The 24,249-nt window shown below is 38.2% G+C and overlaps 3 protein-coding genes and 1 long non-coding RNA gene across 5 annotated transcripts in view; 3 read left to right on the top strand and 1 right to left on the bottom strand.

Annotated features, from left to right (window-relative positions):
- kon (chondroitin sulfate proteoglycan 4-like protein) overlaps positions 1-7,760 on the top strand; it is a 170,972-nt gene extending 163,212 nt beyond the window's left edge. Inside the window, exon 25 of the mRNA XM_087343111.1 lies at positions 1-7,760. Within this exon, the coding sequence (XP_087199237.1) occupies positions 1-816 (816 nt within the window). The 3' untranslated portion in view covers positions 817-7,760.
- A 793-nt stretch (positions 7,761-8,553) lies between these two features.
- On the bottom strand, positions 8,554-12,368 carry Cib2 (Calcium and integrin binding family member 2). Its single transcript, XM_022074961.2, has 5 exons — positions 11,301-12,368; positions 10,443-10,477; positions 9,813-9,930; positions 9,576-9,723; positions 8,554-8,873 (listed from the first exon to the last, which is right to left on the bottom strand). Exons 1-5 carry the CDS (start codon positions 11,349-11,351, stop codon positions 8,656-8,658), a joined length of 570 nt encoding a protein of 189 aa, XP_021930653.1. The 5' UTR covers positions 11,352-12,368; the 3' UTR covers positions 8,554-8,655.
- Positions 12,369-12,402: 34 nt separating this feature from the next.
- Positions 12,403-18,484, top strand: LOC110835081 (uncharacterized). Of its 2 annotated transcripts, none has more exons than XM_022074959.2 (3): positions 12,403-13,800; positions 14,544-14,799; positions 15,677-18,484. In XM_022074959.2, exons 1-3 carry the CDS (start codon positions 13,195-13,197, stop codon positions 18,016-18,018), a joined length of 3,204 nt encoding a protein of 1,067 aa, XP_021930651.2. In that variant the 5' UTR covers positions 12,403-13,194; the 3' UTR covers positions 18,019-18,484. The 2 variants fall into 2 exon arrangements, with proteins under 2 accessions (XP_021930651.2, XP_021930652.2); XM_022074960.2 differs by having other exon boundaries at positions 12,404-13,800; positions 14,544-14,724; positions 15,677-18,483.
- A 49-nt stretch (positions 18,485-18,533) lies between these two features.
- On the top strand, positions 18,534-24,023 carry LOC147874841 (uncharacterized). Its single transcript, XR_015533694.1, has 2 exons — positions 18,534-21,789; positions 22,424-24,023. It is a non-coding gene; the product is annotated as an uncharacterized LOC147874841 (long non-coding RNA).
- Positions 24,024-24,249: the final 226 nt, after the last annotated feature.

Consider the following 24,249-nt stretch of genomic DNA (forward strand, 5'->3'; position numbering starts at 1 on the left):
GTGCTGCACCGACCACGCTATGGCCGCCTCAAGAAGATTATCCGTAGTTCTGGGGACCGCCGCAATGTGAGGGAGCGAGAAGTGAGCCACTTTACTCATGAAGAGGTGAAGAGTGGCGTGATTTACTATGTGGCACGTCGGCTTCCTGACATGGTCGCGCACAATGACAGCTTTCCTTTTGTGCTTGCTGCCCCCATCTTCCAGCCTGCACGTGGAGAGCTGCATTTCATTGTCCGTCCAGAACGTGAAGGAGAGGAACTGACTGCCACACCCACTGCATCACTGCCCCCCATTCTGCCTGGACCAAAGGACCCAGTAGGTCATGAGGGGGGACTCATCGTTGCAAGCCCCAACATGAGTAGTGATTATGTGCTTATTGTCAGCATGGTGCTGGGGGTAATGGTGTTGGCAGTCTTAGTCATTGTCATCGTTAAGTGCCGATCAATACAAGTAGGACGTGAAGACACGAGGAACTGCAAGTCAGACCTTACTGGGGCACCCCCAGTACCCTTGCCTCGGCCTCCAGACGTTCTCCAACCAACTTCACCGCACGCAAAACATTTCACATCAAACGGATCATCTCCAACACCAGGAAACACGCCACTGCCTGCTCCAACAACTGTTCTGCAGTGCAAAGTGATTCCGCTAGAGCCTGTCGACTCGGTGGCCAGCTCTGAGCCGGACCTCAACTCAAGATACCCATATGGAGTCTCTGATGAGCCTACAGAGGACTGGAGCAGTTACGATACTTCGGAGCTGGGATACCCGCCCAGGACCGCCAACCCGATGTTACGTAGGAACCAATACTGGGTCTGAGATAGAGCATTAGAGCAGTTTCATGCTGCTCAACCCATGAACCTTTACATTATCAGGGCTCTCCATGACCCCCACATATGAAAGGTGGAAATAACAGTCATGGCCTACTAGATTGACCAATGGAGACAAATCAACGTTTTGACCTCTCGTTTGCTTGGGATTCCAGCAGCAACTGGCCGCTGGACTTGAAGCAAGTGTAGTTTTGGTTTGGTTTCAGGGTTCACATAACAGATTGCAAATGTTATACAGTGCCTAACGACAAAAGGATTATGAATAATGAACAACGTGTAAGAAAGTGGTCCTGGCCTGTCTTAATATTTACAGATTCTTAGATATTGGGAAGTTGGTAGCAAAGTAACACTTCCAAATTTCTCACTGGCATTTTTCCAAACAGAAAATTAGAATTGGGAAATTAGAAAGCATGAAAATATTCATTACCATATTTCTTTCCTTGCATTCATATTTTTTATTGATTTTTTTTTTTAAGTTCTTGAATTAATCTACAAGCTGGATACTTCCCATTTATATAGCATTAAAAGAATGACCACTTCATTCCATGTATTTTCCAATTATTGATTCATTACTCATCCTATCTTTCAATTCAAATACTGGACTGGACTTTGTTGGCCCAGGACAGGGCTTTGGTTAATTCGGTGATGAACCTTCGGGTTCGGTAAGCCATCTAGTTAGGTAGTAAGTTAGTTATACATAAATTGGAGATGTGTAGGGAATGTGGAGGTGAAACTCCATAATTGGAAACGAGTGACCTCTTAACATTGGGGAAAAGTCTCCAGGAACTGTTGGAAGTATTAAAATAAACCAATTATTGCTTCAAGTTCAGTATAATCCATAAAGAACGCCATACACTATAAAGCCTGTGACAGAAGACAAAAAAATATGGTGTTAATGAAAGGAAGTTAGAAAAACTGTTAAAAAAATTATCATCGTATCAATAGACACAACAAATTTATGTGTGTTGCATTTATTGTGTGCAGTAGCTCATTGCAGCCTCTACAAGTACTTACAAATGAATAAACATACAGCTCAAGTTTTGAAGTAAATTTGGTGTAACGTTTTGTTTGTGGCCCAATAATTATATTGTTTAGTGGTGCAGAACAATTTTTAAACTGCTGGAGATCAGTTTTGTACGAATGCAGTGAATCGATTGAAGAGTAAAGTACAGAATGAAGCTCTGGAGATCTGAATGGTTATGTAGTTTGTGCCAGTCATACAGCAAAAACAAAATATTTAAATGAACATCTATAACATAATGAATTTGTGTTAGGTTCAGAACAACAGCTGGATATAAATTCGTACCCAGTCCATATTGAATACTTGTTTCAGGAATGTGATGGAGTATAGCAGCAGCTTCTGAAATAATGCTGAAATATTACAATTTTAATTTTATGATATACAGCAAGAAGAATGTTAGAGCTTTTGACACAACAGCAAGAATATGATACTGAATACAAAATACCTATGTGCTATTCTCAGCAGTATTCAGAATTGATTCTGTAAGTATTTCTGAATACACAAAAATATTTAAACTGCATGTCTGTCCTTGTGCGCCAAAAAACTTGGTATGTAATTGTGGAAATAATATTTCAAGTGATGGCATAAGACTCATGTTTTAAAGTATCAGGTTATTAGACATTTTACAGATTGGCACAACTGTGGAGAAATGAAACAATCGATTTATTTTGAGTGTCTGTCATCAGCTGCCTAGACTTGGAAATAAATATCCAAATTAGTGATAAATAAGTAATATTTTAAAATATCAGGGTGATTAACATCTCAGTGATTGGCACAACTGCAGAAGAATGAAAAGACTGATTTATTTTAAACATCATAAATTTGTGCTTCCTAAGAAAGAAATAATTGAATTATTGCAGCAGGTGCCATAAGTTTATGATATATTAAAGATACAGAGAATACACCAGAAACAGGTTTGGTTTATTATCTGAAGTATAGCAAAGTGAATCCATTAAAGAACCCATTCTTCACTTCACTGTCCAGTGGAATGAGGGGGAAACAAAAACATCTGAGATGCCAGAAAAAGAAACCAGGCATTCTTATTGTGGTGTACAGTGCACATAATCCTGCAAGTTGTATGATACTCAGTGCTGTGGAACAGGGGAAAATGGTAACCTTTTCACCAACAAAATATTTTGTGCTTTAGTTCATGTGCCCAACTGTTTCACTTATAATAATTTGAATAAAAGCCTCAGTAAATGATTGGGCATGCACACGCAATTGGGAAAACTAGAAACTTTGCCAAATTTTGGTGATGAAACATCTTCAGAGATGATCACTGAAAATCCCGAGGCATAGATATATAATAGTACAAACTGTCTTGAGAGATAAAAGTTAGGTTAGGTTCTGTTATAGTTGTTATGTCGAGGATGATGAGATAAATGAGAAATGCAAGCTGATGTTTGGCCAGAAAACCAAAGGGGAAAGTAAATTGGGAGACCGCAAACACAGATAGGAAGATGATAATAAAATGGATCTTGCAGAAGTAGAGTGTGAAGATGTACATGGAATTCAACTGCCCAAGGATGGAGCTTTTATGAATATGGCGATATTACTTCAGGTTATGTAAAAAGCAGGTAATTTGTTAACCAGTAATATCCTACAGCATTTAGTTAGTTATTTAGAAATAAGTTATAATATCTGCCACAATTCATATTATTTATCATGCACTAACATAATTCACGACATTATTTTCAAAAATTTGCAATACAAAATTTTGTGACTTAATAATAGGGGAGAGGTGGTAATACTTCATATAAATGTTTTTTACACATTATCTAATCCTAGATTTTTTTGAGACCATTATTATGGTACCTCAGTTGCGTTTTGAGTTCTTCATATAATTATAAATATTAAGCTTCATCAAAAAATTAATCCACATTTCTATGCAAATATTTGTACGATATGGTATACTGTCAGAACCTGTATTGGATAATAATATTGTGAACTTAAGGTTAAGTAATTTAAGTTTGTCATTGATGAAAATCAGAAATTTTAGTTGTCTATTTGAGAACCACTACCTCTGTTTCTGTGTGATGTTTGGATATTTACTAAATCCATTAAAAACAGGTGTCAGATATTTCAGGTCTGCTGATGAACTTCATGAAAATTTCTTAAATTAACTGATGGTTCCAAAGAGACCAATGCCATTGCAGATTTTAGGTTATTGTTTTGACATAGGTGTTATGTGTTTTAAAATATTAGCTTGTATCTGAGACAAAAAAGTAAAACCTCAAAAATAAACTTTCACAAACTGAAAATGGTTACCAAAGCAACCTTGAGAACAAATTTATCATTAACTGCAGAAGCGATGTAGTGTCAATGAAGATTTTCAGTTCAATGTACATTATGAGTATCCCATTTTATTCAGTGCTTAATAACCTGTATATGTGATGCAGTTTAGTTAAATAACCTTCAAACCAACTGCAGTTTCTTCACTTAACCATGTCCTATGATGTTAGTTGCATTCTGTTGTTTCCAAGCTGCCAGTCTGTGCATTCTAGTGACCATTATATTATATTTGTTATGAAAATTAATGCACTGTTTTGCACAAAATCTTACAGTGGCACTGAAAATTTACTATTACGAATTATACATGAATTAATATGAAATGTACTGATATGACAAGGTAGGAAGTTTATGGCTGATTATATATAATTTGTAATTATGGATGTTCAGTGTGGTTGATTATGACAAGTCTTTTGTTGGAATACCACATAAGGGCATTATTTTTTATACTGTGTGTAAATATTTTTTGATGTTCTAGAAATAATTAGGTCTGTAGACTTTTGTCCTAGAGAAACCAACTACAGCATCACAGGTCCACAATTCAAAAAATGTTGACAAATCCTCTCGAATTAATTTATTTCAAGGTACGCGGACTGAATATTGCATACTTTTTTCCCATGTGAAGCGGAATAAACCAAAGGAAATCAAGCAAGAATGTAATGGATCTCTTCTAATATTTATTTTATTATAAACTTTTAATTTATCGCTTACCAATTTGAATCATATATCGTTGGTATTCAACATCAGGTAGAAATAAATTTCATCACGTTATGAGATCTCGCAAGGGTTTCAGACCTCACGCCCTTCCTTTTGCTTCAGTGTACATTAATCAGTGGATGTACACATTAAAAATGTGTTATGCCCGTCCTCCTAGTCTGTTTTACATGATTGACACTTGTGCATGCACACACACATTCACACACTCCTCATGACGTGTAAATGAATAACCTCCAGGTATATATATTAGTGTTACTAGATTTAAAATAAGTATGGATATGAAGAAGTGACATATTTTTTCAAGCTTCAGAGTGAATTTTTATGTACAATATGAAGATACGTTATTGAAGTATGATATGGAAGAGAGATAAAAATGAATGAATGTGTTTGTTTTGTATGTAGAATGGAAGCTGTGGTGGATATGTAAGGGTGATTACCACACTGGTAAATGGGATATGTTTCACTGGCCAGGGTCTCTGCTCCTGTTTACGTATATTATAGTTCTTGCAGTTACATATGAATTTTTGCCAGTGCTACAAGCCGCGTAGGAATTGGTGAAAGGCTCTCGGGTTATAAGCCGCTTCAGGTGGCCGATTGGTGAATAAACCATATATTCTGCCAACGTTTCGAGAACGATCTCTTCTCTCATCCTCTGGGCTGCTGCATAATAAATCTGATCCTTTGTAGCGCGCTCGTCTACAGGAATGTAGGACTTGCTAGGTTATGTTATCACAGGCTTCAAAAGGACTTGCCATTAACACAGTGCATGGTTTCAACGGATTAGACCCTGCAGGTTCCAGTCCCAAAGATGTATTTATACCATGCCAGCTTAACAATTATTTATAATTTTAATCATCATATCATCTTCTTTCACTTTAAATTTGCTTAACAAATATTGTCCAAATACTTAAAAACACTGTTACCATTCTGTTGGTGACAGCAACTCATAACCTCCAGTTCCATGATGTTCATATAAAGTTTGTCAGAAATTAGTAAGCATGCTTGTCTATAATATTGATGTCCATAATTGAATGGGACAGATTTCTCTCAGAATCCTTCAATACAGACAATCCAAGTGTCGTAGATTGCACATGACTGCTCCAAGAGAATAAAAGAGATTAGTAGTTCTCAGAATACAGTCTGGAGGAATCTGTTTTGACCTAAGAGAGATCAGTGAGCAAATTACTGGAGATTCATAATTTGTAATATTGCTACACCGATTATATTAACGCAGATCTGATAGATGAGACATGTAGTACACTAGGCAAATGAGAAATACCACATAATTTTGCTAAGAAAACATCTAAGGAAGTGTCAGCATAGAAGGTTTTCACAGGAATGACAGGATAATATTAAAATGGATCTTGTAGGAATGGGATGTGAAGTCTTAGAGTAGGATCCAATTCTGTGCTTTTATCTTTATGAATTATCACATTTCAGAAAGCAGGGAATTTCTTGATTAGCTGAGTAAATATCAGCTGCTCATAGGAGTAAAAAGATTAGGACAATCCTAAAGCACTGTTACCTATAGAAATCATACAAAAATGTATCAAGACTGATTGTTGATACGTATGAAAACAGGAGCAGTAAACGCTGTCTGATGAAACAGAGGACCTTGACACACGTCGGTACTGTAGCGATCTGCAGGCAGTTGGTATCAGCTTGATATTCTGTTCATAACAGATTATGCTGTTTAGCTAACATCCCCCCCCCCCCCCACTTGTATACTTGATTACCTTCCTGGCCACTGTCTGCCATAGCCGTGAGTGGGGCACCCATAAGGCTTGGTACAGAAGCATGAAACCTTCGCCTCTGCCAGAGTCATACTGCAACCATCATGACTGTAATAAGTCACTTTAATATTTGAAATTTTTTAAGTCCTTAGCTAGGTTGAAGTATACAATAAATACATACAGAATTTTGGTGGAGAAATTCTTGGGAGAATTACGCTACTGTAATTTGAGTAGGAGACTGGAGGATCTCAAGCTTATGAGGATGGTAGATGGATTTAACAGGGTCAGAACAATTTGCAGCGTTTGAGCTTTTGTTTGTGTTATTAAAACTCATGTTCTTTGAACCTATGAATAGAAAAGTATCCATCTGGTATTATTCTTGATTAACGTATTACCTTAAATGTATTACATAGTTCATTTTCATCACTTAGTTTGTTACATTTTCTAAGAGCCTCGTACAGCCTACAGACCATACCTTGCAAAATCATAGTCTTAAGTTTATCATCATCACAAGTTTTCACAAACTTCAGCCTGCTTTGGTCTCAAAGTTTGTGTTGTCTCGTGCAAGTCTTAAATCATTATTTTATTGAATTGCAGTTATTTGGTTTCATGGGCATGTTGAAATCAATTAAACATAAAGCAATAATTAAGTGACAGAGAACAAATTTCATTGCCAGGTAGTCAAAACAGTCACAAGGAACTTTTTAGTGGATTTGCAATTACTTTAAGAAATCTTTTATTTTGATCAGCCAAGTGGTTTCTCTTCTCTACCCTTCACAGTGCATTAATAAAGTCACCTTTTTGTCAAAATGTTTTCCTATTGAACTTTTGAAGGTGTATGTATGTTATGAACAGAACTGTCAATTTAAAGATGATTTAGTTATATAAGGTGAATTACAGATCTGGCGAGTCAAAGTGAGTCATCATGAAGTGTCTCACTTTGTATCAGGGGCAATGAGGCAGATGGTGTTACTCTGTATATGGATTTAGATGAATAAGAGATGGTATATATAGGTTTTGCTCAACAAAATAAATATAAAATAATCCAAATAAATGGGTATAAATATAAATAATTGTCTTGATACATGAAAATGGGGAGCCTGAAGCAAAATAAGAATTGACGTAAACATTCTATGATGATACGCATATTAAAATAAACAGATGGATATGTGATACTTTGTTATTCTGTCCCCAGCGTACCCCGCCTGCCATCCCAGTGTCGGATCACAAATATTGGCAATTTCCATGTGACGAGCAACATAACTTGTTCAAAAACACCAACCTCCTCTTTTCTGAATATGTTTGATTTTCACTGCGTAACTTTGGCTTTGTGCGATAAGCTGCATCAGATGTTGAATGTATTTTATTGTTTTGGCAAACATTAGAAAACCTTCGACATTCAATGTGAAAGCCAGCAAAAGCAAAATTTATGCTGTAAACTTCAACTACAAAAGACTCCTGCTTGATAATATAACTAAAAAGAATTCATCAGTCATTTGTTGATAGTCAGAGCTAATAACAATTAGTGGATTTTTTACCAGTGAAAATTATGAAGTATTACAGAGTTAAATAAACAAAGGAAGGCATCTTTTTCTTAAATTAAATTCATTCACCTCATCACTTCATATATTCCATGTATGATTCAGTAAAATCTTCATCTTCCAGTTTTAGTTCCTGGAATCTGTCTGTTTTTTCTGATAGTCAAATATTTTGCATATTCTTTTCTCATCTCTTCCATGCATGCTATTATGTCACTGTGTTTTATAACTTGTATTGTTTATATACACAGTAACTTCAACTTGTGTGTTACTTTGTCACCACAAACCAGCTACAAGAATACACTACCAACTGCTGCAGTCGTAAACATGAAAAGAAAAATGTACGTACATAAACAAGTTTGTAAGCGATGTTTTTTTCAAAAGTGATTTAATGAACAGACATATTTTTTGAGATTAACAACACCATATGAGTTTTACAGAACGATTTAATTTTAGTGGTGTACATGATCAAACATCTGGCAAGACAGCCTGTAATGAGTAACTCTGTGATTTCTGCGTTGCATTTCAGCTTAGATGCGAATGTGGAAGGTTGACAGGAAGTCTGGTGCTCGTGTGATGACATGTTCAAACTCCATGAAGGACAGCTTGCCATCTCCGTCCACATCCGATTCCTCTATGACTTTCTCGCAGACCTGAGCCACCTCCTCAGGAGTCAGCTCATTACGGGTGAGTAGACGTACGCTCTGCTCCAGGTCCTGTGCTCCAATGTGATGATCCCCATCAAAGTCTAAATCAAAAGTTGACTAATGCCATATTTAATCCTTTCCATTCCATAAATTGGACTCTTTTCGTCCCATCATGTGTCACTGCAAACCAGAAGTAACCTCTGCTGTCTTCTCGCAACAAATCAAACCATCAGCTTCCATCTTTCAAAAAATTAAAATTGCATGTTTTCAGCTAAATAAATCCTTTTAATATCATATTTAGCATAGAAATAGATAACAGTTCTATACCAACTACAAATTATCAGCTTAATGGACCATATTATTAATTGAAGAACTTCATAACTCATGTGGACTCACTTCATATTGTTAGTATGATCAATTTAAAGCGGATGAGATAGACTGGAAATGTAGCGGGAATAGAGGAAACAAGGATTTTTGGTTGAGAACCTCTTGGGAAGACACCAGTATGAAGACCTAGGAATACATGGAATTATTCAGTTAGTAGGGTTTGAGGTTCTACAAAGATGGCTGTCTTCTGGATTGTAGCGCCATGTGTTGTGGTAGAAGTTTAGCAACGTTTCAGAGGTCCTTGCTGCCTCCATCATCAGGATGGAGCTACAATCCAGAATACAGCAGTCATTTAGTTAGATGGTAAATTAGTCAGTTAATTATCAAGACATTCAAGTGATTCGTGCGATCATTAAACCAGTCGGACATTCTGAGTCCAACAGCAGATGATGGCGACAAGAGAACAGTTTTCTCACCATATATCTTAAAGGCATAGAAGACTTTGATGTCCCTTGGGGCTTGCTCACTGAACACTGACAACAAGTCCAAGAAGTCCTCGAATGTAAGGTTGCCTTTTCCATCTCGTGAGAAGACCTGACAAATCCTCTGCCTGAATGGATTCTCCTGTACACAGACAGTCGTTTCAGAATCTTTACTTATCTAAATGTCAAAGAGATATAAATTTCTGCCAGAAGAAGGTGAGAATTCCTTACCCGCAGCTCTGGGAGCTTCTCCATTTTCTCCAGTGGCACCCTGACAGTCACTGGTTCGTTTCCTGTCATACTCTTTGGAACAAGGTCAGGACTCACTTCTCGGAACCTCTTGTGTACCCTACGCATGCAACGAGCCAATATATCCTTCTGAAGAGGCAACAATATGAAGTACAAAGAGGGTGGCTGTCTTCTGGGTTTTTGCCATCTTCAGACTCACCCCCGTGAAAACCTCAAATCCTACATGAAGTACAAATTTTGTTCCAGAACACCGTGTCAGATCAAATATTCATTATTTCTTGTAATGTATTCCTGATTCAAACTACATGTTTACACTAGCATGACCAGTTGATATTAATCCCTTGACAATACTAGAAAAATCGTAAGTTATGTGTTTTTACTATTATGTAATTATATTCCGTTACCACATACTTAATCTGGAGTATAATCCTCCATGTATTCACCTCAGCTTTGTATTCAAATACCTTTAACTTTTATAATTCTCTTAGAGTGAGAGATCAAATCTTTCCTTCGCACGAGTTCATGGAACAGGCATTGAATTGCCTAACCTATGAAAACACTAAGAAGAAAAGTAAGGAAAGAATAGAACCATTTCTTGAGTCATTATTTTACCTGAGAATTTCCTTCCTTGTGAAGAAAGTGCAGTCCTGGAACAAACGATGTTCAGGTTAACATATCAAATGTTAAGTTATTGTGCAGAAATAAAAAAAAAACAGCTGTAATTTGCAGAGAATATCTTTAAAATAACAAACAGAGCAGGTGAAACTGGAATATTAATGGGCCTAAACCCAAAAGTAATCTTCCCGGTACACATTATTACCTGAGCACTTGATACACATTCAAAGTAATTCTTTGTTGTTTATCCTTAAATTATTTAATGACACTCTCTTAATTTCACAGCTTATAAAATATTGAATGTATTGAACACATCATGAATTGTGAGTAGTCAAGGTCTTAGCCTCTCAGAAAGTGTTAAGTATGGCTGAATTTGCTTCAAGACACTGAAGAAACAACAAAGAACTCAGTCAAGATTGCCAGTAGCCATGTGACGCCAGAATACAGAGCCAGATCAATACCACTTCTGGAACCCACTTAATTCCATGTTTTTAAGGAAACCCAGGTGCCCATCACCAACGCGGCAAAAGCATATCCTGAACCACATCAATCCACACGCTCACATCATAACAAAACATTCTGTAAAAATACATGCTATTGCAAAGATTCAGTATCTTGTGTCTTACTCATCACCCTGATGGTGGAGGCAGTAAGCACCTTTGGAACATCAATCCACTTCCACCAGACTACACGGCGCAACAACCCATAAGACAGTTGTGATCTTATATTTTGTAATTTCCCATTCCTATCACCAGAGTTCCTCTTCCATCAGAGTCCTAATTTAAAACTTATTAATTAAAGTCGGAAAAGGTTTGCCACTTGGATTCTGTGTGTATTTGTGTGTGTGCCACCGACCTGATAGTCTTCAAACTGTTCCTCAGTGAACGTGACCACCTTGTTTCCCATCCCTGGGCACTCTGATATGCAATAGTCCAAGTAATAGAACCCCACATTACAGGGCTTCTGTTATGAAAGGTCTACAGGGAGATCAATAAATTAATTACACTCATCAGATACATCTCTATAATCATTCATTACTTAAAAGACTGCTTATGTGTAAAATGAAGATTGTCTTGCAGGAATGCCACCCATGCCTGTTTGTCTGTCTGACATGTTTTTGACTTTTCATTTGTGTTTTAACTGGGTCAGAGTGGCCAGAATATGAAGTTACATTTATATGAAGTTTAAATTAAGAATGTGTGGATTTTTAATTCTACATTCCATAAATGTCCTCATGTCATACTGCTTAGACATTCAGTACCTGCTATATTGTAACATAAGTATCAAGAATTAGAATCCTATTGATATGGCATGTTCTAGATTGAACCCCACCCAAAGAGTTGCCATGGAAACAGAGCTCAGGGTGTGGTCACAAAAAGATGTTCAATTAATGAACAGCTCAGAATGTTTGAGCAAAATAAATTATAGGCCTCTATTCATTATTTTACCATCACTTAACAGACTAGAACCAGAGACCGATAATGGAAGTAGTCATGTCAGAACAGCGTCAGCCATATCACCACATTAATAGTGTTTACCACTCTGGATTGGCTAAGAGTGTTAGACAAGATAAAATAAATGAAAGGTTTGGCCAGGTAAATGATGCTAGGTGTCAGCCAGATTAACAGGGCTAACAGTGTTGGCAAATTCAAAATGGCAAAAAGTGTTTGTTTGCTATATGTTAGCCATTTTAACGTGGCATTTCGAGTCGGCTTAGACTGTCAGTCGTTTTGAACTGGTGACCAATGTTATTCATATTCTCTTGAGTAATACTTTTAGCCACTTTAACTTGAATTACACTGTTAGCCATTTTGATTTGGCCATCCCTGTTGGCCATTTTTACATGGTTAAAACAGCCACTTTGCTGACATTATCATCCAATTGACTTGGCAAAAATTGCCAGTTGGCTGATCCTGTCAAACATGCTGAAGGGGCAATACACAGTTATACCCATTTTAATGGCTCCACAGCCGCTCTATAAGATTTCGTGGATATGGAGCGGTCGGTGGCTGGCTTTCTGTGCCACAGATTAAACCGTCATATAAACAAGCGCCTTTCTTGAAGATGGGAGATTGCCCCACCTCACTTGCACATAGAGCGTCTGGCGAGACTGGAATTATTTAAAATGTTGGATGAAGAAATTCAGGCAATTACGGAAAATGTACATGTACAGAACAAGGGATTAAAGAATATCATGATGGCTACGACTATAGATCGCATTAGCTATGACCACCCATATATTATTATAAATAGCCCAATGCGTCATGGTTGCCAACATAGTGGAGTTCACCTGTAACGCTGTACGTTATAGTATTTTGTTATTGGTTTAATAATTCATTCAAAATAATGTATTTTATATAACAGATTGAACTGACTATGAGTATAATTTATAGTGTTTCGTGTTAAATATATATATGTGTAGAAAATTCTATCGAATCTCTGAAATTTCACTTGGTTTGACTTGAAGGTTAGAGTGACTATTATGCCGAAGATTCGTTGTGTCGTTTTTAAACATTATAGTCTTATCTTCATCAGGATTACCGTTTTCATATGGATGTCGTGTTCTGAACCGGATAGTTTCTAGAAATCCTTGTTTAAAGGTTGATGCATTTCTTATATATTGGATACAACCGGTAGCCTGTCACAGTGTTGTTCATTTGGTTATATTTACAATTTGTGATACAAGAATGACGTTTAACGATAACAATAGAAAGAAACTTGTCACTAGGATAAAACTTGCAGACATTTAATGTCCAACATGGAAGATTTGTTTAAATGTCCTGTGTGTGAAGTGGTTTCTGGTAATAAGAGTAGCCTTTTGTCTCATGTTGACAAACATAAAGGATTTCCACTTTCTTGCATAACATGTCATTCAAGTTTCAAGAATAAATGTTCATATGATTGTCATTTAGTTTCTGAATTATGTAAGAAGAGTAACAAGTGTGTAGGACAATTGCGACAGTGCCCACAATGCCCACAGACTTTTCCCAATCGCAGACACCTCAACAAACATGTTGATGGTCACAGACGGAATAATTGTCAGTACTGTGATGCTCGGTTCACAACGCGAAAGGAAGTAACACTTCACATGGCACAAGAACACAAAATGAAGCTGCAGAAGTCAAAGTATCAGTGTCAATTTTGTGAAAGGTGTTTTGTGAAGCAGGTGACCTTGTTTAATCACTACAATCAGCATGCAAATGGGAAGTTTGTATGTCAGAGCTGCGGATTATTTCTGGACAGTAAGGCGGAGTTTGAGACTCATAAGGAGAGGCATGAGCTAGAAAGGCCGTGGAAATGTACAAGATGTGGGACAACCTTCTCACGTCGACAGCAGTATGTGGTACACATGGAGGTATGTTGGGAAAACTGTATCAGCACGATTACCCCCATATTTATTCCACGCCTCACTCCTCTGACTAATTCCATGGAGAAGAATCATTCAAGAAAAGATTACACTTGATCAGGTTCATTACCATGTTTACAAGACCCTGTAACAGAACCCTGTCTTGAGCCAGATGAATCCATTCCATACCCCCCTTCCCCCTCCTGTGGTCTCCTGCTCCAGCCCTTCCCTGTTTCCTTTTCTCTCCTCCAGTACGTAGAAAATAATATCAAAGAGCAGTTGCAGTTAGTTACGAACTTCTCTGCAAACAGTGTTGTTGGCAGAACTACGTAACCAGCAGAATAGAGAGATTACCATGCCTGGAACTAGGGTACAGTAGTTTTGTTGTATGTGAGCCGTAGCCTTTAGTTGCACGGCACTCGCTCGAGTGGAGAAGACCATAGCTCGCATCCCTCCGTATTAGCTGTAATGGAATCTCTAGTCTAAGCTCCATGCTATATAGACATATGAGCAAGAGGAGATATGGCTTGATGCATACTTAACCTAGATGTGAGTGATCGGCTTCATGCCCTGGCCACTTTAACCCTGGAGAGCAAACCCACGGTACCCATTATATAGGAGCATAGCAGTACCTAATCTTAAGTTAAACTCACATGTGCTGTATACCGGTGTCTTCCTTTGTCACCTTGTATGTGTACTGAGTGTCATTGTTCTGGGAATGTCATAGCGATATTGTTAATCTCTGGTTTCAGAGTCATGAGAAGTACCAGTGTAAAACGTGCAATGTGGGGTTTGCTGCCAAGGCTACACTCCAGGAACACTCAAGAGTGTGTCAGAATCAGTCTGGTAAAGAGAGTCAATATGAGTGTCCTGAGTGTGGCAAGGTTTTCTCTCGTCAGGGGCAGCTTACGCTGCATCTGAAGGCCCACACAGGCAAGAAACCACCTACACAGTCTAACTGCTCAGATAATCCCCCAGAGGAACCCTGTCCTGAACTAGATGAATCCAGTAAGACCCATTTTAATATTATTCTCCCACCCATGTCTTGGTCTCTAGTCTTGTCCCTTTCGTTCAGGTTTCCTGACTCAGATTTTGTGTACATCTCAAAGAAATCATGAACTGTGGTAATGAAGATATCCGTCTTCTGGGTTATTGCGCTGTGTAGTCTGGTCGATGTTAACCAACGTTTCAGAGGTGAATCGCCCTGATGACGGAGGCAGTATGACCTCTGAAACGTTGGTTAACATCGACCAGACTACACAGCGCAATAACCCAGAAGACGGATATCTTCATACTCACCGCTGTGAGAACCTCAAGTCTTGCAACTGTGGTAATGGTCGCACTTCCAGATAAACATAAATAACATTGTATTATGTAATGTCTCATCATATATTTTTAAACAGTAAGTGCAAATGCACTCATTATTGGTATTGTACACAATAGGATTATGAAAAGCATTACTGGTATGTTATTTTAAAAAATGTGATGAAGAATGGAGAATAATATTAACATATTTAATGCAATACGCAGAGTTTACAGTAGTACATGGCTTAATTTGCCATGGGATATTGAATTACAGTGCATATTATATTGTGCTGCCACGTGGTGCACGTTAAGAAACACTGCTTTAGGGTGCTTTGTCTCAAGTTAAGTTATTTGCAATGTTGGAAACATTGCAAGTTACTAAATTACATAATCTTTCATTAATTTTTATATTCGCTGTAGTTCGCTGTTACATCCCGGCTGTGTTTTATCATTCTTAGATTGGAACTTTAACAGTGAATTTAATTCATTTTCACTTTGGTCACAGTGCTAAAATATGTCTGAAATATCAGAACAGTTGTTGCAAAATATAAATATCAAATCTGTAATGTTTTGTTCTCAGGTGAAGAAGCTTATACCTGCCTAGTGTGTAAAAGTGGCTTCCAGACTGCTGAAGATTATAATCAGCATATCCGGTCGACTTGCCATGAGGTGGCCGAGGATGACCCGAATAAAACGCACAAGTGTGAGCAGTGCGACAGATCCTTCTCACAGGCAAACCATCTGGTGGAGCACATGAATCAACTGCATGGTGCTACACGCTCCTACAAGTGCAATTACTGTGAGCACTCCTCTAATAGTAGGGCCAACATGACACGACATCTCGCCTTGCACACTGAGAGGTGTCGCTTTGTCTGTGACCAATGTGGGGCAGCATTTCATGCATTAACAACTCTCAAAGACCACTGTAATTCTGTCCACTCAGAGTACCGAAACTTCTGTTGCACCACATGCAAGAAGACATTCAAATTACAGAATGACCTGAGAAGGCACATTCGTAGTCACTCTGATATGCGACCATTCAAGTGTCAATATTGTACCCAGGCATACAAACGTGCGTCGCACCTCAGAAGGCATGAGGAATCTATACATGGGGCCATCTTCAAACCCAGGAGATTACAGAGACTCGGGCGTGACGAAACATGTGCGTTAGTTCGTGTTGTCGATGAGTCTAAATCGTCAAGTGGCGGAATGAAGGAAGAAACCTCTGTAGTGCCCCAAGATCATCTCTGGACCTCTGCTGCTACATCTCAATCTGCTACTACTTCTAAAGCATCTGTTTTTACAAATCCAGTTTTGTCTTTGGTTGATGCAGATTCAGGCAAAGTAATAACACTGCAGGAGCTGTGTACTGTGTCAGAAGCCCAGATTCTGACTACGACCGGTAACTTATCGACGGCCGAAGTGCTGACCTTACCGCCTGATGACACACTGGCTACTATTGTTACATGTACAGATGGCACCACGTTAGATTCATTTCAGTCTGGAGAAGTGTTGCAAACAATTGAAGTGACCTATGACTTAACCTTCCCAACTTCACAGACCTTAACAACTGTGTTGTCTAGTTCTGAACCTCAATTAGTCTTTGCAACACCGATCACTATGTCTCTTGATGAGCACTCGACAGTGCTAACGGTGTCAGAAGTACATCCTACTGGTAATTTGAATGGAAAAGTGCAGTTGCTGGATCCACATGATGCTTCAAAACTCCCTGACACCATCTTCATTGAAGAAGGAAAACTCGAAGGTCTTGAGGAGGCGATGTTATTAGACAGCATAGAGCCAGCACGGCACATTACCTTAGAAAACTTCTCTGCACTCGATGATGGGGCGTTGCAGACGCAGGTCGGGATGACTGCTAGCTCAGCTGTCACTTTGCCAAACTTGCCAAATTCAGTTGAGTCAGTATTGCAGTTATGTCCTGAACGGCTGCCAGTGTCAAAAGACTGCACAGTCTTGTCTGACGGTCTTCTTACCTCCAGTTCTCTGCTAAGAGAACGTCTTATGTGTGGACCAAAGTTGAGGTCCTCAGCTTTACAATCTCTACACCATGTCCCATCACAATGCAATGACGATTTGGATGCCATAACTGTGACCTCAATTCCTTTTCCAGCAAATGTAACTGACAGTAGTACACAACCTCATCATGCTGTCTCAACACCCACTGTCTCATTTCCATTTCCCAGTGCATCTACTGATGGTTCCCATCTGGACTCTATGTTATCGATATCAAATTCTACGACACCCTCGTATGCAAGTATAAATGTTGAAAGTGCCAACCGTAATTCTGTAATAACTTCTTTTTGTGTTCCAAATTCCATTCATTCATCATGCACTGACATTTCCACTGACGGAACAAAAACAGATTCTTCGATTTCTCAGCTGTCGGTTCCAGATTCTGTTCTGCAATCTCACACCGACATCCGTCTCAGAGATACCTGTGCCAGCAGTCACGTCACGTCCGTCTCTGTTACAGCTTCCGTGCGCAATGTACGTGCTGCCATATCTTCTGCAGGCGCAAACCATGATTCGTCCATTTCTGCTTATATCGTTCCAAATTCAAGTGCATCTGTGGGATCTGGCATTTCTTATGACACTGTTGATCTTATTCATCCCCTGTGCCAAAATATATCTGGCATCACAAATGATTCTGAAACTATTTCTACTCTTACTATTCCAAGTTCAGTTCAGTCTTCACGTTCTGACATTGACAGCATCCCCACGGGCACTTCAGTTTCAGCACCGTCTGTCGGTGCTGTGGACGTAAGTATTTCTGAAACAGGTATCCATCCCAGTTGCACCATTTCATTACAGCCCCAAGATGCTAGCGTGGCTGTTGAAGGAACTCCCGCAGATTTGACGTTGGCACCCTTGCCTGTATCCACTCAAAGACATCCATCCTAGTTCATCACTCACCAGTGCTATTCATCCCTTACATATAGATAAGAATCCAAACATGATGCCAGATTTCTTATCTCAGAACCTGCCATTTCTGAACGTAGAATGAATTTGTAATAATAATATTCAGGACTTTTCAAATCTTAGTATTTGTTATGATGTTTTCTTATTTGTATTTTGTTATTTACTTTTCCAGTTGCCTTGTCGTTCAGCTTGCGGTATTGATTATCTTAGAGCGCACTTATTTCTCCAAATATAATAATGTGCATCCCCAATTTGAAAAGTTAAGTTTAGAAACAAAACAAAAAAATGTGTTACACTTCGGTTATACACATTTTATTGAATATTTTCTGAATATAGTAAACGTTTTGATATCTTTTCAGAAATCTTACGTGGTTATACGTATCATTGAATAAAACAGACTAGAAGAATTCTGTCTTCTGGGTTATTGCGCTGTGTAGTCTGGTCGATGTTAACCAACGTTTCAGAGGTCATACTGCCTCCGTCATCAGGGCGATGACGGAGGCAGTATGACCTCTGAAACGTTGGTTAACATCGACCAGACTACACAGCGCAATAACCCAGAAGACAGAATTCTTCATATTCACCGCTGTGAGAACCTCAAGTCTTATATAAAACAGACTAGTTTAGTAAAAAACATTTTATTCGTAGCTGATAGGGAATACCTAACATCATTGAACGTGTGCAGGTGCAATGCACAAGAAATTTCTCAGGGGTTATTAACAGGAAAGAACTATGCACTATTTTTTGGGAAAAAAAATTATGGTAGTATATTGTTATGTGTAGGCACACATTCTTGTCTTGTGAATTATGTAGGAATGTAGTTCAGCTTATTCCTGGAGGATATAGATACATTTGGAAAATGTTAGTTGTAATAGGCCAGTGTATGTTCCATATTTGCAAGTTCAAAGTTTATATGTTCCTAATGTTGGTTATACTAGCAGAATCACTGATTTTCCATACTGTCTGATTCAAATAACATGATTGTTCCTGTACTTTGTGACAAAAAGACTTCTCACGTGTCGTCCTGACCCATGTTTACCCATTTCATTTAGAAAGTATGTGATCGTCACATTCAGTTGCCCATACATTTTTTAAGGCAGATGTGAATGATATTTGTCGTGTAACAAACATTGTAGTTCTTCATATTTCGGAGATCTTGGGTACAAATCGTATCCCAGAGACTGGGTATCCTGACGTATTTTTATAGTTTTCTTCAGTCCCACGGGTTATGGTATACTGTTCATTGTGCATGTATCCTCTGTGCCTAATTATGCAATTTTGAATTATGCTTAACATCCATATTTAGTGATACCACCAAATGGCATTACTTTATATTTGGAGGATACCACTGACTGTTTTCATTAAAGTTTTTGTGGTTTTTCTTAGTCGTTTCAGGTATTTTCGGGAATTCAAAATAAATTGTCCTGTCACCATTTCCTTCCACGTTGTACTCAGTTCATGATCCGCCAAATATTGCCCCATTTGATATCACATAATCTAAACATTTCTTAATTTTTGAAGCAAGTTGCTTCATAAAGAAAATAACTTGAATGAAGTGAAGTGGATCATGAGTTTATTTGCATTTCCTTCGAGAAAATACATAAATTATTTAAATATTTTTCAAAATAAATTGCTATTCCGCTGCAGAAGTACAACAGGAAAGTTTTTGCCAGTTGGTCAACTTCATCATGTATCATTCCAACTTATTTCTGTACTGGTTGGAGGGAAAGAAGGGTTGTTTAGCGAGCCAGAAATTCAGAAATTTGGTGTTCAGAGAGTGCTCTCACTTGTGAGCAGAAACAGTTTTCGTTGGTAATGAATACGTTTGTTTCTGAAACATTGGTTTAATGATAACTGTTGTTTCTCGTAGGTACAGTTCTATAATGAACAAATACAATGCAAATGTAGTTTTGCAGAAACATCCGTCATATATTTTTGGATTGTAACGTGACAGTGATCTGATATTGTACAAATAATACGTGTTATTTGTGAAATTTTCATTCCACTTCAAAAACTGTGATGCAGAAGTGATTCCATCAAGGAAGAATGTGACAAAAATAGATGAGTACGTTGAAATGTCTTTTTATTCTGTGGGATGTGGTAAGTTTCTTCAAGTGCCATTACAGTTATTCTTTATTCCATCTGATATTTTCTCAAAAGGAAACATTTATTTGTAGATATTTCATTAATTGACCAGGAAATGTGTTATAGTGTCTGTATAAAGTAATGCACATTTTCATATTTTTTCTAAAAATCGATATTACTGTAATTTTTCCACATAAATTGGGAATGTCTTACAAGGAAGACGATGTTTGTGTACCTAAAAGCTCTGTCTGTGTTAGCAGTCTTCAGGCTTTGTACAGAGGCTTGAAACTGGCCTGATTTGAATTCTTGGGTGGGAATGATGCATTTTTCTGAGGTGGTTTTATTGATAATTATTATTCAAGTCTTTGAGGCAACAGGGAATTCCACACTCTGGCGAATTTTTGTCTGTAAGATGACATTAATAAAGTGCTTTTCACTATGTTGTCCATCTTAAATTTCTTCATAAGAATATGTTGCAAATATTCACCTTACGAAGAAACTTATGATCTGATTTTCTCTTAGAGACGCATGCACCAATCAGAATGTGAAATTTCTCACAGCCTCTTGTCCTGAAACTACTCATTGGCGCCAGGTGCTTCTTGGTAATTTTGCCTTGAAGATGGATTCAGCAATTTCTACAAAATATTGACAAACCAGCTCACCACAGTTTGGCATCAACAAGAATAAGTTGAGGATTCTAGTGCCATGTAGTCCTGAAGATGGTTACCAAGTTATAAGAATCTATTGCCTTCATGTTCAGAGTAAAGTATGAAGGTGATACTTTCCTCTGAGATGTCATTGGTGACCATCAGCATGACTGTGTGGGTTCATAAATGAGATGACTTGTGACTTCATTCATTTCGTAACTCAACTGATGCAGGCTGAACAAGTTAGCACGTGTATTCACCAAGTTAAAGTCTTTGCCACTGTAATAGAGGTTTCCTGTGGCTTTTGTCACTCTTTCAGGGTACGTGATGATTAATATGTTTAAATTGAATGCCAAACATATTCTTAGGGTGTCCAAGTAAAGGTAGATTAAGTTGTCAGGGCATTTATTATGCATGAAATAGTTGAGAAATGCAAAGGGTTATTGGAAAACCTGAAGGGAAGAGCTTGGGAGACATTTATAGATATAGATGGAAGGATAACATTAAGATTGATCTCAAAGGAATAGTATGTGAGGGTGTGGACTGGATTCATCTTGATGCCAGGATAGTAGCAGGAGAGATATATCAGGTGTTTACGCGGACAGTAGATCCCTGGGACACGTTTCATAATTTGTCTCGTGCTAAGCTTTGTGTTTAGGAGCTGTCATACATATGAATAAACAGTGAATTGTGATACAGCCTGCCAATATTGTGCCTTGAAAGATTATTACGTAACAAAACCCTCTGCTAATTGCATTTCAGTGTTTTATTAAGATGACTGTTATCAGAGTTATATTTTTTATTGTGGTACTTTTTGTAACGTGAAGAAAAAAACATGGTGTATATTTCTGTATATTTATTTTAAGTGTTGAAGATAAATTTTTAAAAGTATAAGTCAAAATACAGTTTCTCACTCACCTAGTCATATCCTGATGCAATCAACTAAAAGGGGAGGATCTGGTAAACGTGGCGAAACGCGTCTTGTATCATCCAACGATGGCTCATCCACTGTCGAAGAAATGTAAGTTGTAGTTTAACCCACAATCAGCCCAATTTGTGTAAGTGACCACTGCAGTGTGCAGTTTAACAGCATGGAACATTCTGTTTTACTATTTTATTTTGCTTATCTACCATACAGGGTTAAGTTTTATATTAATTTGATTCCCTGATGAGTCACCAGGTGCAACCATGTGTCTTCTAATTCCGTGCTTCACACACGGGTAGAGTGAAAGGTAAAACAGTTGATCCATGTGTTTTATTCATTGGTGTTTCTCTGGAGAGGATTATATGAAGGTTACTGACGGTAGTTGACATGTTAAATATTCCAATTATGGTAGACGTGGCCATTGCTTATGAAGAGTAGTGTATTGTTGGCCAATGGGCTAGATGACCAGGGTGCAATCCCTGACATTTCACGGGTGCTTACTTCCTTCTCCAGTGAGTGGTGGGTCATCACCCTGATTATGGAGGCAGCAAGCACTTCTGAATTGTCCGTAAACTACCGGACTACGTGGTGCAACAAGTCAAATGACAGCCATGTTGAACTGAAGGTGTTACATAATTTTTTAAAAAAATACAATGTTGCTACCATCAGTTAAGTTACATTAAAGTATAGTTTTCAATTTCAGAATTTGATTTCCTCGATGTTTTGACAGTTGCATAAGGTGTGAAGAGCAGTGGGTGTCCACTTGTGAAAAATACCAGCCACGGTTCACGCGAGAAAGACGGGGAATGCGAACTGGTCAGTGACCTTTTTTTCAACTGGCGACAGCATCGAGATGTATCCCGAAGAGGAAACGACAAACTGGTTTGTGTTAATTCTTTAATTCTGAGGTAGAAATAACAATCAGATTGATACAGAAATCAAAGACAATATGGAAATTCATCTTGTGATATAAATGTGAATGTTTATCTTTGCTAACAAAAGTCTTTCATGAGCCAGTTAAGTCCAACTTTCATCTCATTCATGATCGCAAGGTTCTTTTACATGCCGTAAATCTACAACCTGGGACCGCCGGCTTCACTTCCGCCCCGAAGGAAGTTGTGTTACTGATTTTTATCACCCTTAAAAAATCCGTCGACTTCAGCCAGGTTTGAACCTGCAAACCTTGGGTCCAGTGTTGAGCGCGCTAACCACTAGTCCAGCGAGGACGACAAGGGTACTGGTTAGAATAATCATTAATATGCATAATATTTACTTTAATTGACATGATATGTTAAATGTAAAAATATAGAAATATATTTTAAAATTACTTATATTACATACAGTTTCTTTGACTACATATTTATTCATTAGACAAATAAAGTGCTTTATTTGCACTCTATGTAATAATACTATTTACATTTATAAGAATTAAAACTTTATTATAGAAGGAGGCCAAAATACCTCCTACAAGAAATCCATTTGCCAAGAATTGTTGTGTAAGCAGATGTTAGTGTTTCTGTACTCTATGAAACCAGCAGATAAATATGTGGATCAAACAGGAGAATCTTAGTACTGAAAAGTTTGTGAAATTCTTACCATTCATTTCATGAAGTTAGTGACTGCAATGTGTTATCAGACATGATGTTGGTTATGTTCATCAGAATTGTAAAAATATGAAGGAATTCATATAATCTCTCTGTTCTGGCACGTAGTATAATGGGTAAGGCTTGCATAAGAAGAAGTGTACTTTTTTCTCTGCCCGAAGTAAGTGGTAGTTACTTTAACAAGTGGGAATAATCCGTGGTGACAGTTGCACTCTGATTCCGCTTTCTGGTCTCAGTTTAAGTTCATTCATCAGCGTGAAGTTTCTCCACTGCATGGACCTTGAAATGTCGCAGGATACTTGACAGCACCGTCTTCTCCTCCAGCAGGGCGAACTTCTGCCCTATGCAGTTCCTGGGACCGGGACTGAAGGGGGTGTAGGCGTAGGGGTGTCTCTTTGCTACCCTCTCCGGCAGGAAGTTGTCGGGGTCAAAGTCTTCAGGGTTGGGGTACTCATCAGGATTTCGGTGCACATGGAAGATCTGAAGATTTATCATGCAGCCAGCTGGTATAAGGTAGCCCCCTGGAAGGGAGCAGACAAACACTTTTCAGATGAGTAGTTTTAAACGTCATAAAGCACAGACTGAACTGTATATGATGCAAGTGCCAGTAACGCTCTGGGTCTAGTTGTGAATTTAAATATTTCTACTTAAGCACCCAAGATTATGCACCTTGTGATATTCAGTTCAACCAAAATAAATGCTGAACCTGATAAAGATCGAGCTGAAGTCGGCGTACAATTATTTAATAATAATTAGATGCTAATTTTGCTCAAAATATAAAACAAAATCCAGTCTCCTTCAACTCCTATCTCCCATAGATCCCGCCTGACATTATCCTCACATCTACGTCTAGGTCTCCCCATCGGTCTCTTCCCTTCAGGTTTCTAAACCAATACCTGGTACATACGTCTTGTCCCATCCATGCGTACTACATGCCCCGTCCATCTCATTC

Source organism: Zootermopsis nevadensis, unplaced genomic scaffold (genome assembly GCF_977971745.1).
Source record: "Zootermopsis nevadensis isolate Lab colony 2312 unplaced genomic scaffold, Znev_1.0 Znev_ptg000004l, whole genome shotgun sequence".
Taxonomy (NCBI): Eukaryota; Metazoa; Arthropoda; class Insecta; order Blattodea; family Termopsidae; genus Zootermopsis; species Zootermopsis nevadensis.